This window comes from Monodon monoceros, unplaced genomic scaffold, assembly GCF_005190385.1.
Source record: "Monodon monoceros isolate NGI ecotype Baffin Bay Population unplaced genomic scaffold, NGI_Narwhal_1 Super_Scaffold_21, whole genome shotgun sequence".
In the NCBI taxonomy this organism is placed as follows: Eukaryota; Metazoa; Chordata; class Mammalia; order Artiodactyla; family Monodontidae; genus Monodon; species Monodon monoceros.
Genome location: NW_021703778.1, coordinates 172,246,783 through 172,264,316, shown reverse-complemented (window position 1 = coordinate 172,264,316; position 17,534 = coordinate 172,246,783). Strand labels below are relative to the sequence as shown.

Sequence of the window (17,534 nt, the reverse complement as noted above, 5' to 3'; positions counted from 1 at the left end):
GATACCGTAAATGGAACTGTTATTTCCTTTTCAGATTGTTCATTGTTAGCACATAGAAATGCAACAGATTTTTGTGCTTTGCCTTTGTAGTCTGCTACTTTGCTGAATTCATTTATTAATTCTAATAGGTTTTTTTTTTGTTAAAAAATTTATTTATTTTTGGCTGTGTTGGGTCTTTGTTGCTGTTTGCGGGCTTTCTCTAGCTGAGGCGAGCAGGGGCTACTCTTCATTGCAGTGCGCAGGCTTCTCATTTCAGTGTCTTGTTGCAGTTGCAGAGCATGGGCTCTAGGTGTGTGGGCTTCAGTAGTTGTGGCATATGGGCTCAGTAGTTGTGGTTCACGGGCTCTAGAGCACAGGCTCAGTAGTTGTGGCACACGGGCTTAGCTGCTCCACGGCATGTGGGATCTTCCTCAACCAGGGCTTGACCCCATGTCCCCTGCATTGGCAGGCAGATTCTTAACCACTGCGCCACCAGGGAAGCCCTTTTGGTTTTAGTTTTTTGGGGTTTTGTGGAATTCTTACCGTTTTCTACATGTAAGATCAGATCATCTGCACAAAGAGATAGTTTTACTTCTTCCTTTCTTATTTGGATACTTTTCTTTTTCTTACCTAAATGCTCTGGCTAGAACTTCCAGTATTATGATGAATAGAAGTGTTGAAAGCAGACTTCCTTGCCTTGTTCATGATTTTTGAGGAAAACCTTTCCATCTTTCACCATTGCGTATGATGTTCCCTGTGAGCTTTTCATTTACAGCTTTTATTATGTTGAGGTAGTTTCCTTCTATTCCAAGTTGTTTGCATGTTTTTATCATGAAAAAGTATTAAACTTTGTCAAATGCCTTTTCTGCCATTAGTCAAGATGTATCATGTAGATTTTTCCTTCATTCTGTTAATATCGTATATTACACTGACCAATATTTGTGTTGATGCATCATTTCATTCCAGGAAGAAATCTCACGTAGGCCTGACGTATAATCCTTTCAATATGTTTCTAACTTAGTTTGTTAGTACTTTATTGGGGACTTCAGCTTCAATGTACATAAGGGTTAGTTTTCTTGTAGTGTCTTTGTCTGCCTTTGGTAGCAGGGTTATGGCGGCCTCATACAATGAGTTAGGCAGTGTTCCCTCTTCAATATTCTTGGAAAAGTTTGAGAAGGATTGTATTCTTATTTAAATATTTGGTAGTTAACCAGTAGAGCCATCAGGTCTGTGGCTTTTATTGTCTGGAGATTTTATATTTCTGATTCAATCTCCTTACTAGTCATACTAGCTTTTATTTCTTGGTGCCTTGGTCTGGGCAGGGTGTGTTTCTAGGAATGTCCCTTTCATCCAGGTTATCCAATTTGTGGGTGTACAGTTGTGCGTACTGCACTTATGACCCTTTTTATTTCTATGGACTCAATAGTAATCTCCCCATTTTCATTTCTGATTTTAGTAATTTGAGAGTTTTTTTTTCTTACTCCAGCTAAAAGTCTGTCAGTTTTCTTGATCTTTTCAAAGAACCAACTTTTGGCTTCATTTATTTTTTCTATTATTTTCCTATTCTCTATTTTGTTTATCTTTGCTCTAGTCTTTATTTCCTCCCTTCCACTAGCTTTTAGTTTGTTCTTTTTATAGTCCCTTAAATTGTTGTTAGGTTTTTTTTTTTAACATAAGCATGTATAGCTATAAATTTCCTTCTTAGCATTGCTTTTACTGTGTCTCTTAAGTTTTGGTATGATGTGTGTGGTTTATTTATTTTGGCCACGCCATGCGGCATGCAGGATCTTAGCTCCCCGACCAGGGACCGAACCCATGCCCCCCTGCAGTGAAAGCGCTGAACCCTAACCATTAGACCACCAGGGAATTCCTGTTTTTTTAAATTATTATTCATCTCTAAGCATTTTCTAATTACCCTTCATTTCTTCTTTGATCCATCAATTGTGTAAGAGCATTTTGCTTAATTTCTACAAGTTTTGCCTCCTAATTTTACTTCTGTTGATTTCTAACTTCATTCCATTGTGGTCAGAGAAGATAACATTGTGATATCTTTTTTTTTGCAGTTTGCGGGCCTCTCACTGTTGTGGCCTCTCCCATTGCGGAGCACAAGCTCCGGACGCGCAGGCTCAGCAGCCATGGCTCATGGGCCCAGCCGCTCCGCGGCATGTGAGATCTTCCCGGACCGGGGCATGAACCCGTGTCCCCTGCATCGGCAGGCAGACTCTCAACCACTGCGCCACCAGAGAAGCCCTGTATGATATCTTTTAAAATATAGTAAGACTTCATTTGTGTCCTAACATATGGTTTATTGGGGAAAATGTTCCATGTGCACTTGAGAAAAATGTGTATAGCTGTTGCTGGGCAGGGTGTTATGTATATTTGTTATATCTCGTTGGTTTATTGTATTAAGTCCTCGATTTCCTTACTTACCTTCCGTCTGGTTGTTTTATCCATTATTGAGAGTGGGGTATTAAAATCTCCAACTACTACAGTAGAACCACCTATTTCTCCTTTCAATTCTGCCAGGTTTTCCTTCATATATTTTGCTGGTCTGTTATTAGGTGTGTAAATATTTATAATTGTTATCTTCTTGATGCATTTAAACTTTTATTAACATATTGTCTTTGTCTCTTGTGAACTCTTTTGAGTTAAACTCTATTTTGTCTGATATTAGTATAGCCACCCCTATCTCTACTGGTTACTATTTGCATGGAATATCTTTTTCCATCCTTTCACTTTCAATCTATTTGTGTTTGAATCTCAAGTAAGTCTCCTGTAGACAGCTTGTTGTTGGGTCATGCGTTTTTATCCATTCTGCCAATTTCTGTCTTTTGATTGGGCAGTTTAATCCATTTACATTTAAAATATTACTGGCAAGTAGGGACTTCTGTCATTGTGCTGTTTCTTTCTGTATGCCTCATAGGTTTTTGTCTTTGATTTCCCGCATTACTGTTGTCTTTCGCATTTAGTGGATTTTTTTTTTTTGAGGTTAAATGCTTTCATGCTTTTCTCATTTCCATTTTTTTTTAAATTTATTTTTTGGCCGCATGGTGTGGCATGTGGGATCTTAAGTTTCCCAACCAGGGATCGAACCAGTACCCCCTGCGTTGGAAGCATGGAGTCTTAACCACTGGAATGCCAGGGAAGTCCTCATTTCCTTTTGTATATATTCTAGAGCTGTTTTCTTTGTAGTCATCATGGGCACTACATTTAACATCCTAAAGTTATAACACTCTGATTTGAATTTATACACTCTCCACTAACATAAGCTCCTTTACAGCTCTATGCCTACCCGTATCTGTTGTCACAGAATTACATCTTTATACAGTGCAGTGCCCCAAAAGATAACACAAAAACTATAATACTAGCTCTTAGATTGTTTTTAATGTATTACTCTCTTAAATCACGTAGAAAACTGAGTTACAAACCACTGTTACAATAATACTAGCTTTTATCATTTTCCATGTATTTACTTTTATTGAGATCTTTATTTTTTCTTATGGCTTTGAGTTATTGTCTAGTGTTCATTTCACCCTGCAGGAGTCCCTTGAACATTTCTTGCAGGACCTCCAAGGTTTCTGATGAGAAACCTGCTATGCTATCGGGGCACTGTATGTTATGAGCTGCTTCTCTTGATGATTTCAAGTTCTCTTTACCTTTTGAAAGTTTGATTATGTGTCTCTGGTGGATCTCTTTGTGTTTATTTTACTTGGAGCTTGAAGCCTCTTGGATGTTCATGGAGCTTCATTCATTTACTTTGGGACATTTTCAGCCATTATTTCTTCAAATATTCTCCCTGCCCTTTTCTCTCCCTCTCTCTCTCCTTCTGAGACTCCCACAATGTATATGTTGTTCCTCTTCATGGTGTTCCACAGGTCACTCAGGTTCTGTTCATTTTTCTTCCGTTTTTCTTGTTCTTCCCTTGTCCTATCTTTAAGTTCACTGATTCTTCTGTGTGCTCAAAGGCTGCCTTTGAATCCCTCTAGTGAATTTTTCATTTCAGTTATTGTCCTTTTCAACTCCATAATTTTTGTTTTTTTAGGTTTTCTCTTTATTGACATTTACATTTTGTTCAGACATCATCTTCTTGACTTTCTCCACATCTTTAGTTCCTTGATGTCCCTTGTGTTATCTATAGCCTGGTAACCACAGTCTGATTTTTCTTTCACACAAAATGCTCCTCTCGAGTCTGCATCTGGCTCCACCAGTTGGGTCTCCCTGTGGCCCAGAGGATTTTAACTCAGGAACTCGTCCACTCTGCATCCTCCTAGGAAACCTTCACTAACAGCCTTTCACACATATTCTAACCACAACTGTGCAAGGTCACCTCTTTATCAGGTAACCCCCAGTAGCTTCCTGAAGACAAACTGTGCCTCCCCTATTAGACCCTAAGGTCTCTTCAGCAGGGCCCATGTCCTGTCCTCTTGCCTCCCACACACGGTAACTGAAGTGCTGGGCGCTCACAGAAGAGCAGAGTCCACTTGCTGTTTGACTACCTGGTTATACAAGGAGGCTGCTGCGCAGATGTCTCTTACACAGGAAATAGGTTCCAGTGAAAACACCCTGTCCTGGATGTTTCCAAGCGCCAGTTTCCCTTGCTCCAATCACAAATGCCTATTGTGAGGTAGCCTTTGACAGCCATGTTTCAAATCCCTTGTAACACTCTGCACCCCCTTCGCCCTTCCCCCACCTTTGGCCACATTTGACTGGAGCTGCCACTGGAGCTCATGGTGCTGGAAGTGAAAAAAAATCAACCTGATAGAAATGTTGCAAGACCAGTGTGAGCCTATCAGACATGCCTTCTTAGGAATCTCAACTAGTAAGTCTGGAGAACTGAGCATTAACCAGCAGGAACAGAAGCTTGATGGTCACAGGGGACCATGAGAAAACCAAGTCATGAGGAGGTTCCGTGTAGCTTTACAGGGCCAGAAAGTTCATGAGTAGTGGACGGAGAACTAGAGAAACCCAGAGAGAAGTAGACATGTGGGCAAGCGCCCTGGAGGAATGTTCTTTCTTGCCCAGGGACCTGGAGTCCTAGTTGGTACAATCTGTGTCCACAAGGCTGGACCTGCTGGTGTCTCTTGGGTCCTTGCAAGACCAGGTTTGTGCACTGGGGCTCCCAATGATTCCGTCATAATGTGAATCCTTGGGAAACCGTTCCCAACTGACTCCATGAGTTATTTGTCACCAAAAGAACTTTATCACATAAGACCTGTGATCACATTTGAGAATGCTTTTCTTTGCTCTTTGAGGAATCCAATCCTGCAACTACAGAGGGGCTGTTCCTAGCTTCGAAGTCATAACAGAAAAGCCCTGTGTTCACTCAGGCCCTGAACCTCCTGGAATCCCCTCCAGGGTGCTGCCCTAACCCCAGACAGGAGATCTTGGTCTGCAGGGAAGGTTCCAGCACTCCTGGGTGCTCAGATTCTGCTGCCTGTGGGATAGGGATTTGGGCTTGTTAATCCTTCCAATCTGACATTGTACCCTCAGGACAGCCAGGGGACCCTGACATTCCCAGGCCAAAGTGCATCCTTGTCTGACCAGTCCACCCTCATGGCAGCTGCTGGCTTTGTCAGCCACGGGATTAATAGCCCTCCCCGATTCCCACAGTGGCTCAGCATTCCTGGCAGCAGGATACAAATGTAATTCCATTCCTGCAGCTTATGAAGACTCAGTTCTCCGGGGTTCAGTTTGTAGATAAGTACTGCCACCTCCTCCAGCCTCATCCCACACACTGCACTCAACTAAAGGGAGTAGCTTCTACTTTCCAGACATGCTCCCCTACTTCTTCCTCCGGGGTAAATTCCTGCTTCTCCTTTGAAATGCTACCTCTTCTCTAAGACATTCCTCGAAGTCCCCAATCATTTCCTCCCTCCTCCGAAGTTCCACCCCTCTGTCCTGTGTCTGCTTTGGTCTGCGAGCTCCTTTAAGGTGGGGCAAGGCTGAAGCAAGTGTGAGATGCGGGCCAGGGGTACAGATGGGGTGCATGAGGTTGGCACCCTGCCTCAGATTCTGTCTGGAACTTCACCCAAGTCAAGCCTGGACCCTGAGAGCTGCTACCTGGCCCTCCCTCCAACAACCACCCTAAGGACCAAAAAGTTACTCCTTATCCTTGCCCTAGGTGCTTCCCAGTTTACAGGACCTGAGAACTGTAGGGTGGGACAAGGTGGAAGCTTACACAGCAAAAGCCATGGGGTCTGGGCTGTATGCGGGTGTGCTGTGGAACCTTCAGCCAGTCTCCTCCTCCTCAGGACTTGTTCCTTCCTTGTGAAGTACACGTTACCTAATGTTTATGCCACCGACCTCACTGGGTACTGTGGAAGGATTCCTTCCCTGAATGTTAGAGGACCACTGGGACCAGACTCAACCCAGCCTCATACACTGGCCCTGCACCTGTCAATCCTTATCTCAGGCTGGGCTGGCTTCTGGTTCATGCTGCTATTTACATTACGTTATGGGCCCCAGGTGGGGCCATGGCCTGCCCTCAGCCTCTGCTCTAGACTGGTCTGAACATCACTGCACATTAAGGGTTGCTTGAGGCAAAAACTGTACCACCCTGCAACTGCTCCAGCCAAAAATAACAGCCCTTTCAACTACCCACTGCTCTCAATCTGCTGTAACCCCTGTTCTGAATGTCTGCAGGTACCGGCATGAGCTCTTCTTCCCTTTTGTCTCTCTTCCACAGAGGGCAGTTTTCCCTAGCTGCCCCACTCAGGCATTACCTCTCCTGCTTGCTGTATTCTAATTGCTGTACACAGGCATTACCATCCCCATTAGACAAAGAAAGATGGGCTTCTAGTTTTACAGAGGGCCTGCCATAACCTAGATGACTCTAGAGCCCAGGTGAATATGCCCCTTAAACTCAGAACGCATAACCGAATACCAGTCATTGAGAACAATGTACAAGTCCTGGTTTGGGTTCTGAGGAAAGAACCTCTCCGTGTTATTTCCATACGCTAGTACATAGGAATGGTTCAATTTTCCGCCTGTGAAGAACTAGCAATCTTTCTGAAGACCTCTTTGTTGGGCTAGGGCTGGAATATAGAACCCTGAGGCAGGTGGCCACAATGCCTGAGCTCCCAACCTCCTACAAAGGCTCAAAGGGACAAATTCTGGAGACTGTGCACAGGTCAGACACAACAACTTTGGCAAGTCTTATGGAGTGTCGTTCTTGGAGGAGTAAAGATCTATACAGAGTACTGGGGACAGAGAAGATGTAAACATGACTGTCCATTCAGGAAAGACAGGACACAAACCACATGACAGTTGGAGAGGGCAGAGATTCAAGTGCAATACTGTTCCTGGTACCGAGAGCGCTTTGAAGCTTTGGAGTGGTCAGATAGGCTGGAATCTGAAATACCATCAAAACTGACAATACAGGGGTTGGGCAAAATTTTTGCATTTTAGGGTTACTCTTAATACTGGCCGGTGAAGCTGTAGCAATTCATTAGATGAACACCCATTCTCTCTCAAACCTTTAGGAGCCCAAATAGTACCTTTCACGTTCATTAACCTCATAACTTTAGAAACATTCCTTTCTTAACTAAGGCTAAATGCTATAGCCAGTTATTTAACTATATACCAGACACACCTCAAGTCCCTCATCAACACCCAGGCAAGATTTTAAGAAACCAGATGAAAGCAGACCTTTTTGGTTTGTAATCAACTTGAGTTACAGAATAAGAACACGAGATCTAAGGAAAGCCACTGTAATGAGCAACATCTGTTTTTGAGTAGGGGGCAACTGCAGAAGGAAACATCCAACACAAATCTGAAGCAACAGCTACAAAAAAGGGGAGATTTCAATGCTTCAATTTTAAAAACAAAACGTTAGGTTAATATTAAAGCGAGACAAAAAATAATTTTAACGTTGTTTTAATCACATAACATAGCTGTTTCAAACAGGAAGTTTTAAGACAGTTGAATACAGCAAAGTGAAAGATCACTCTATTAGGATAGCTGCTATGAATAAACTCCTTACTCTGTGGATTTGAATTCCACTGAAAGTTTGGCACTAGACTGAAGAGTGGTCTAAGCCAAAATTTTCTCTTTAGTGTTTAGAAGCCTTGTAAGTTTTCCTTCAGATTTAAGGGGGTGGGGGAGGAATAAAAAGGGGAAAAAAACCCTCTATAACAGAACCTCATTAGCTTGATAATGGATATGCTGAATGCAACTTGATCCCCCCAGAACAATTCCAGATAATGGCAAAAATTTAAAACCTAGGTGAGACATGAATTTGCAAAAACCTCTTCTCTTTGGTGCGACAAAGCACATTCCCCTCCAGGTAGGTATATGGCTCTCCTTCAATCTCATCAAAATCTATCAAGAAAGGCAGCTGGAGACCAATTTGTACCTCTCCAGTTAAGACTGCCAGGGTTTAATTTCTTAAAATACCAAGCTAACAAAGTTTTATTATACCAAATGTTCATATAATTTCAATGTGAAAAAAACTTACATACATTTGTTAAGGTCTCATTGTAATCTGTGAGATGGATCACAAAGAGGTGAATGATATAAGCCAGTGCTCTCCACGCATTTTGATTCCCAGTGTACTTTTTGTGTAAATTTGCATCCTCAAGATGATTTCTCAGATGTAGTCATAAGCCCTTCTATCAAGTGAGTTTACATCAGCAAATTGGGCAAGCAAATCACAAGAAGTTATTTCCAAACCTAAAGCCCAGGATGGGCTGGGTCAAGCCCTAGTCACCTGCTTTCAGTTGCCATCATCACAGACTTCCCGGGTATCTCACACTATTCATTGTGAAAATAAAAAACACCCCGAGTCTTACACCAAAATATAGGCTCTTAGAAGTATGCTTTTAGCTTTTTTAAAAAATAAGACATTTTGGGGGGGTGGGGGGAATCTGAGATATAGTTAACACTTGTTTTGGCAAGATAGCAACAAAAACCAAAAAAGTATAAGCTATGTATCCAAATGCAGAAGTCATCAAAGAACCAGTTTATCAGGGGAAAAATCCACAATGAACAAAAGATACAGTATGTCTAAATATTTTGAAATTGTAATTTGAATCAAGAGTAAAATTGATTGAAAAATTTTGCTCAGTTTTTGCTAGAGATTAAGTGTACCTTTTCCTGCTTCCCCCAAATAAAATCGTAGAGCTTACTTATCACTCCCCAAAGTTTCAGTTTTCTCTCAATATAAAGCAAGAGCTACATACACATAATAAAATGTTTATGTTAATGTAGTAATTCCCCTGGCTCATCCAACGTGCAATGCACATGACTTCAAAGACTACAATTTGGGGCAAGTATAGAAAAAAATGAAAAAAAAATACACAATTCAAGTTTCAAAACCTGTTCTTAAAATTATTTAGAGGACACCCAGGTCATTTTAACATCTCAGTAAGTTAAAGGTGTTGCACTGTCATTTGATTATCAGTCCATCTTGGCATGGGAAGAATGTACATTACCAGATGCCAATCTGAGGGACTAGAAGTAAGACTTAAAAGTACTAACAGGCTCCAATAATCCTATCAGATAAGATGATGGTGCAACATTTTTTAAAGGAGCCAATTATTTCAGCTTACTTAAGTCATTCAGAGCCAAAAATCTGAAGAACGACCAAAATCAAATCTTTATTTTTTTAACTGTATAAATGTGACCCAAATGTGTCCACCACTAAATTTTCAAAAAGAAACATGCTGTAAATAAGCAAACTACTCTGCTCACTGATATGTGTATGGACTCCCTAGATGCCCTGTTGGGTTTAAATACAGACCACTCACAGCAATACATTTTTAGTAGAAAGTGTAGCATGACGTTAAGCCACTTTAGCTTTTGCACATACATGTTGCACTTCTGGCTGATGATGCAGAAAGATTCTCAGCATTACACTGTTAAGCTGGGCTGCACCCACCCCTTTAAATGGCATCAATATCAATGTCATCGTCCTTGTTGTCAGACTTTACAGCTTCAACTTTCGGTACACTGGCAGTCTTTGAATACACCACCTGATAAAATGAAGATTTTTGATTGTAAACCTTTATCCCAGTAAACCCTTGTAAAATAAAACCACTAAGAAGTCAATGGTCAACAAAGGACAAAAACTACCTAGAGAAAGCCATTATTCTTCATGAAAATTTGTGTGTATGTAAAAAGTAAGTTAACCCTCTGCAGCCTAACAGTACCTTATTTTTATGGACGATCAACCCTATACTTACGTTAAATAAACTCTCCCTTTGGAAATTCAGACAATGTTTATTTGGAATCAACGTCTGCGGGTAGGAGAGATTTCCAGCACCTTTTCTACTAATGTGATTACTTTCCAAATTAAGAGGCTGTATTACCCAATACTGGCATTTCATAATTCTCAAACACCCACCACTAACACTGTATTTAACGATTTCCCCAGCGTTTACCTCAATGTTCTCATCTTCATCATCATCTTCACCACCGGAAGATTCTTCCTCTGCTTCCTTCAACCATTTTATAAAAGGTTCCGCTTTGACACGAATCTCTTTGGCAAGTTCTTTTGAGACATATTTCTTAGAGGCCTAAAAAGTGTTCAGTATAATTTTCTTAGTTCAAGGAATTTAAAATAATGCGAGTCATTTATATAATTGCCCAAATACATCTCTTTGAGGGGACTGGGCCACATCCTAATCTTGACCCCTCAGCCGAATAAATGTATTCAGCACAAGGTTTTCTAGAAACCTTACTAGAAAGCTACCATGATGAGAATCACCCTACAGGTTATACCAGCCAAGCATGTACAGACTAGGTATTAGTAGTTAACTACTTCTTCCAAAAAAGCCCCAATACTTCTAATCTTAAAGAGCCATTTAAATATTCCCCACCTTTTCTGACCAGCTAATGATGACTTCTTCCTCCAAAAGGTCTGCATCATACATCTCCTTCAAGATATGTGGAATCTTGGAGATGAGCTGAGCTTGATGCATTGCTACCACACACTCCAAGCCATGAAGAAGGTACCGTTGAGCTTTTTTGTTGTTGTGACAAAACTGCAAATAAATATCTCAGCATTAACAAGCTTTCTTAGATGTTCTAAGTTGACAATTCTAATATATGTTCTAAATAAACTTATTGCCTTAGAAATTGTTCTTTGAAGCCATGGTGCTACAGCAGTCGTTCAGAGAGATCAACGCTTAAACATCTCTAATTTACTTTACGTATAAGGGACTACATGCACCAATTTCCAGGTACTCCCATTCCTGTTAAGGTAGGTCAATTATCTCCATTTTCAGGATGACAGTACAAATAAACGAGGTTAAATCAGTATTTCCAAGGTCACACAGCTGTAAAATCTTATGAATCTAGAATGATTTGCTTACTCGTAAGAAATGGCGCCTGTATTTCTTAATTTGCTCTCTAATTTTCTCATTAAAAAGAACTTCAGTCAAAACAAGAGGGCCCATGGCTTTTACATCCAGTCTTTCTGCTTCAGCTACAATTTCCTTGTCAGATGAGTCAATAACACCCTCTTCTTTCTTTTTCTGCAAATAAAAGGAAGCAATTCAGTGAGATGGAAGCACATTTTGCTCTAGAGATACCATAGTCCCTGCTCTTACGAACTCTTCCCCTACCTAATTCAAGAAGGTTCTAGGACTTCTAAATAATACACACCTGCCGAAGACAATGCCTGGAACCACCCTCAAAAAAATTTCTGAACAAATAGAAGAAGTAAAGGTGAGACTTGTATTTGAGTATTTCAAAAGGAAGCATGGAAAAAACACAACAAACTACCTGCCAAGTACCCAGCTTAAAGTAATATCTAACAAAGCTCAGGGATGGGTAGAAGCTGATTTAGTATGATCACGAAATGTTTAACTGTTCTTGAAGCAAGCATTTCACCTTAACAAAATCAAACAGGATATTGACACGCTCTTCAACAGTCCTTTCCAAATCATCACTGAGGGTTAAAACTTTCGCGTGGTCACTGATTTCGTCCATTCTTCGCCTTTGAGCTTCCTCTGTTGTATCCTCCCCCCAGTCATCATCTTCCTCTTCTTCCTGTTTTTAAAAACAAAACTGCTTGGCCAAAAAAAACGACCTCATAGGTAATAAAAAGAAATCCCAGATTTCTAGTCAACAACATCAACTTCCCACTAAACTTGTGTTCACATTAGTTTAGTCAACGAATAGCACCTGGAACCAAATATACTGATGTATTGTTCACTAAGAGCAGTTCATTTCTGCTCACCTCAACCAAAGGTCACACTATACACAACTTCAGTGCCCACCACACCCATCAACCTTGCACTGACCACAGCATGCGGAGGACTGATTTCACTGGGTGGTGGTGGTGGTGGTGGTGTCTCACTGCTGGACATGGAACCATTTTCCTTGTCTTTGCCCTTTCTATTTTTCTTTTCCTTCTCTTTCTTTCCTGTACCACTGTCACTATTCTCTACAGGGACAAAAAGGAAATAAAGTTTAGTACCGTAACTTATATTACACCTCATCACCCATCGTCAACATTTAAAATCTTGCCCTTTTGCTTTGAAACCCTCCCCTCAGAAAACCACACACAGAATGCTACCTATAATTCTAAATGAATTCACAAATCAAATTCATCCACTGTATTTCACAGGTAAGCAACTCAAGCTGAGAATGGAATGCCCCTACCTATCAGTGGTATTAACTACTGGGTAAAATTAAGACTGAGCGGTAATACCTCAGAAGACCAGGTAGTTAAAGTGGCACTCACGACCCTCTCCTTCCATCCATCATGAACTTAAATAAGGGTATTTCTTAACTGCACTTTAGCCAACAGCTGGAACACTGTTTAAGCCTGTATAACGGCTTGTCTCGCGGAGACGAGAACAGCGGTACAGGTTAGGCTTTCTTGCTGTAGCAAGCTCAAATTGTGCCAGAGTTTTGATCATCTGCCACAGAGTGTTGCTTGCAGGCTCTAAAACCACTTTAGCTCAATGAGCAAAGACCCACATTTACAAAAGTTTTCCAGAAGTCGATCCTTTACTAAGATCCCATTACAATTTGCTTTACAGTATTTCATACATCCTAAGACAGGTCTTGAAAATCGAGAATGTGGTAGAGTTTAATTGGCAGCCGATACTTCACCTTTAACAATACATAAAACAGTACATTTAACAAAAAAGCTCAAAATTCAGTAGAATACGGCACAATGACTAGAAATTTCTTCAACAGTTGACCTTTGGACAACACAGGTTTAAACCGCACAGGTCCATTTACATGGAGTTTTTTTTTCCTCAACAAGTACACACTACAGTTTCACACCATCCATGGTTGGTTGAACCTTGGATGTAGAAGGCTGACCCTATTGTTATAGGCAAATTTTCACTTGTGCAGGTATTCAAAGGTCAACCTCACTCCAGTTTTACAGCAGTAAAGAAACTTCCATTGTTTCCAACTATTAGGTGCTTTAAGCCAAGGTTTTAGAAGTGATCATAAGCACTTACCAGGTGGGTTTTTGAGAATGAATGTGCAGAGTTTATGATGTGTGTCAAGCATGCCTCGATAGCCACAGGCTTTACAAGAATTACCTATTGTTTGTTTCTTTGGATTGACATGCTGCCAAAAAAGCAAAAATAAGTTACGTCAACCATAATATATGATGAAAATTCTGTGAGGAACAAAATATGAAAGGATCTAACCATCAAGAGGCATCTAAAACACAAGTCTAATATCAAAATAATTTCTTTTTTTTAACATGAAATCAGTATGGAAATACCTGCAAAATTTGATATTTGCTCTGCCTTCCCGGGAACATAATTTGCTGACATCACAGAAACATACAGTTTTTTCTTTTACTGACAAAAACCTCAAAGACACTCACCAGATCCGTTTCAGGATTCTCACACTCAGGACAGAGAACAAATTTTTTAATGAATCCATCCAACATGTCTTGCAGCTTATTCGCCTCATGAGATCCATTGACAATGTAACGGTCATTCTTAACATCAAACTGGGTCTGTGCTCCCAGTTCACAACCAAAATATTTGGTGGGATCTATTTGGGGGAAGAAAACCTGTTCATTAGAGTTAACTAAATTAAGCTTTGCCTGCTCACCCTCATTTATACAAATATCACTCTGTATTTTTAAGTTGCTAGGTTCAAAAAATGTGTTGCCCAGATAGTTTTTTATACTAGTAACAACTAACACATCAATGAGTTTTAAGCCCAAATTTCCACTCGACCCAGAAGTTAACCAACATACAATTCAGGCAAGATTTTGCAGACCAGAAATTATCACGTTTGTGTCAATAAAATGCCTCTTTAGACTTCTTTCAAGAGGCATTACTTACACGTTGGAGGCCGATTAAGCGCTTTGGCTACGTCAACCATGTTGACTATAACTGTCTTGATTCCATTTCCTTTGCCCTCAACCTAAAGGAAGTAAGAAGTTTAATTTTGCGCGTCTACCCCGGGAGAAGCAATCTTCAATAATCTATGAAAAAAAACTTAGGACTTGCTACTAAAATGAACATGAACATTACCTTGGCAATCAGACGGGGCATCTTGTAGCGATAGAACTGGTCTGACACGCTGCGGTTGACATTGACAGACATTTTGGCTTATTAGTGGCTTTATCAATAAGATGAAGAGATCTTTGATTGCAACTTTTTGGTATCCTCTGTCTGGAGAAGAAGGGATGACATAAACGACTGCAAGAGTTCTCGGTCTCTGACATGAAAAATTTTTCGCCACTGAGGCTGTAAGCTTCTTGCTTGTATGCTATGTTTCCCCAATACAGGTACCAATGGCTGCGCAACAGCTCTGAAAAAGAGGAGGAAGAACAAACAAATCCCCCACGTTTAACGCGATTCCTGCATTAAGACACCTCCCTGTCCTTTCCGTTTAATCACGCCTAAGGCTCCAACGTTAAAAGCATCTGTGTTACGCAAAAACCAGTTCTCAGACTCACGTAACACGGGACACCTGCAGCAACATAAAAGGCCTCCATTTGGACGCAGATGTGATTCTGGGAGACACCAGACTAAAACGACAACCAACTACGGCGCTTCAGCTGCTCTGGGTTTTTATCCGACCAGTCACCACGTCAACGGTCGGCTTCGGCCGAGGAGCCGTGTTTTAACGACCGCCGAGGAACGAACACAGACAGGCCTCTCCTCTCCCCAACCCAGTCCTTGCCAACAAACTTGTGATACATCCCTCGACGACGAAAGTCTGTACAACTGTTCTTCACACTCAAGCCGCGCCTTCGGCAACCAGGGCTTCCTCCAGAGCCACCCGTCCCCAACTACACCCACGGAATACGGCCTCGCGGGACGCAGCGGAGCGTGCGCGGACGCCCGGCCCCGACCTCCTGTCCCTTCCTCTTCTCTACGCACACGCACCCGCAACCTTCGCTCCCGTCCCCTTCGCTCCAGGGCTGTCAGGGCTGAGCCGGAGGCCCCCGCGAGGCGGGAGCGGCGGAGGCGCAACGTCGCCAGCTTCTCCGGCGCCCGCGGCAGCCCCGCCATGTGCGCCGCCCGGCGGGGGAAGCGAAACCGGCCGAGGGCCGCCGGCCCGGCCGCCCCCGCCCCGCCGCGGCGATGACTCAGGAATGCAGCAATTAGGCCTGAGTCAGCCCCGGGCGGCGGCGGGCCCGCGCGGCGCGCTCCCGCGAGGCCGGGGTGGGGTACAGGTGGGGGTGGGGTACAGGCGGGGGCGGGGGGCGGTGTGAGGACAGGAGGGGACGCGGCGCCCGGCCCCGCCGCCCACCCGCCCAAACTGCGCCACACACGCGCGCTCACACACACAAGCGCGCGCGCGCGGGTCACGCGGCGCGCCGCCATCTTGTGCGGCCGCCATCTCCCCGCCGGCCCGCCGACTCACCGTTTTCGTCAAATAAAGACATAAACCCAACGCTGCTCGCCCGGGACTGGGATGAAGTGAGGCGCGCGCGAACCCGAGTCCGAGGAGCGGCGGTGGAGGCGTCGGAGGCAGCGCAGCGAGCAGCGGCCGGGCCAGGCGCCGCCGAGCAGCGGGGAGGGGCTGTCCCAGCGACGTCCGGGGTCCACACCCTTCAGCGCCCGGGGCCTGGCGACCTGGCGCGGAGAGAAGGCGCAGTGAGCCGCGGGCGTCGGGGCGCCTTCCCCGCCAGCCAGCGACCCGCGGAGGTCGAGGGTGCGGGGAGAACGGGGGACCGGGCCTGGGGCTTCCGCCCCTCCACCGGACTCACCTCTGGAATGTTCTCGCTGTGACTGAACAACGCCGCCGCCGCGCTCAAGCTACCCTCGGCCCCAGCGCCCGCCCCCCGCGCCAGGCCGCACAGCCCATTGGCTGGCCGTCCACCCGAGCTCGCTCATCATTGGCCAGCATTTCGCGTCAGTCGCGTCTTTCCCCGCCCCTTCTGCTTCCTGAGGCTCCGCTCGCCGCCTCGGCCCGCCTCCAGCCCTGCATCCCGGCTTCCTTCTCTCGCTTTCCCCTCCCCCGCTTTTCCCAGAGGCCTTCGCGGGCTCGCGAAAGTGGGCGGGCCGCGGCGGCGAAGCTCTGCCGCTGTCTCGCGCTTTGTCGGTTTGGGCGCTCGAGGAAGATGGCGGTTGGCCCCCCTCCCCCGCTTGTTCGGCAGCTGCGTTGCGGCTCCCGAGGCCGCGTTCCCGCACGAGTTCCCGCTCCGGGCGGGGGAACTCTCGGGGGTTTCTCTCTGCCCCTTCCGTTCCTTGGGGACGCCCGTCGTCGAGCCTTGAGAAAGAAGTTGCTTTTCCTCCCCACTCCCTTAGGCCTGGGCAGAGGGCGAAGGTTGGAGGGCCTGGGTGTTTCGTCCCAGGTGCCGCCTTTTATCCTCCGAAGCTCAGGTGTGCGTGGCCGCGGCGATCGTGACTCAACCGCCCGCCTCGCTCCCTCCGCGGCGCCCGGCCTGCAAGCCTAGTTTGGCTGGTAGCTCACGTCCACCCGTTTTCTAAAGAGGAAAACACCAAATTCTTTCGTAACTCCGGGGCTTCCTGAAGCGATCCTGGGGCTGGGGGGAGGGGGTCCTCCATGTTCTCGTGCTCCACCGTCACTTTGCTGAAAATAAGCCTCACATCAGGTTACCGTTTGTGGAATCCTCCTCTCCAGTGTTTACAAATTGACCTCCTTGCCCGGCAAAGGAAAGCCGAAAACAGGTGTTCCTAACGATGTTCCAGTGTATTCGCTCGAAAACCATTACTGTTTACAAAGAGCCTCTCATATTTTAGTTCTGTTCATATGATTACAGAAACTCGCCAATTCTTTCAGATACTTATATTTTGTGTAAAATTTCGGTTGCGACTGTAAAAATGCACTGAGTCTACTCTGAAATGTGAAAACATACTTGATTCTAGAGGAAGAGCCAAATAACTGAGCGGTTGCAGCAGTGTCCTGGGCGGCAGTGTGGTTTCCCGGATCTGGATGAAACAGCAATGTTACTGAGGACAGGGTGAGGTGGATAAGGGGCTGACCTTTGTTTTACAACATTCGAATTTGCAAGGTTAGAATTGAAAGATGTTTTGATTTTTATCAAAGTTGAAGATTACTTTGACATGGTTTTATAAGCTTTGTAAACCACTTAAAAATTGACAGTGTCGGCTTCCCTGGTGGCACCGTGGTTAAGAATCCGCCTGCCAATG

At 44.1% G+C, this 17,534-nt stretch overlaps 1 protein-coding gene and 1 non-coding gene across 2 annotated transcripts; both read right to left on the bottom strand.

The window, feature by feature from the left end:
- Positions 1-7,838: 7,838 nt before the first annotated feature.
- On the bottom strand, positions 7,839-16,180 carry EIF5 (eukaryotic translation initiation factor 5). The gene is made up of 12 exons (XM_029238301.1): positions 16,127-16,180; positions 15,781-15,992; positions 14,439-14,718; positions 14,247-14,328; positions 13,778-13,950; positions 13,401-13,512; positions 12,225-12,367; positions 11,812-11,970; positions 11,292-11,453; positions 10,797-10,961; positions 10,359-10,493; positions 7,839-9,950 (listed from the first exon to the last, which is right to left on the bottom strand). Exons 3-12 carry the CDS (start codon positions 14,508-14,510, stop codon positions 9,861-9,863), a joined length of 1,293 nt encoding a protein of 430 aa, XP_029094134.1. The 5' UTR covers positions 14,511-14,718; positions 15,781-15,992; positions 16,127-16,180; the 3' UTR covers positions 7,839-9,860.
- Positions 12,741-12,864, bottom strand: LOC114905411. The gene has a single exon (XR_003796237.1). It is a non-coding gene; the product is annotated as a small nucleolar RNA SNORA28 (small nucleolar RNA).
- Positions 16,181-17,534: the final 1,354 nt, after the last annotated feature.

What these genes read in the sequence shown, in the direction of transcription:
- EIF5 (XM_029238301.1), bottom strand. Translation starts at nt 14,510, where the DNA reads ATGTCTGTCAATGTCAACCGCAGCGTGTCAGACCAGTTCTATCGCTAC. An exon ending in TGCCCCGTCTGATTGCCAAG is followed by an intron (nt 14,329 to 14,438) that starts GTAATGTTCATG and finishes TACTTCCTTTAG; the next exon opens with GTTGAGGGCAAAGGAAATGG. An exon ending in TCATTAGCTGGTCAGAAAAG is followed by an intron (nt 10,494 to 10,796) that starts GTGGGGAATATT and finishes AACACTTTTTAG; the next exon opens with GCCTCTAAGAAATATGTCTC.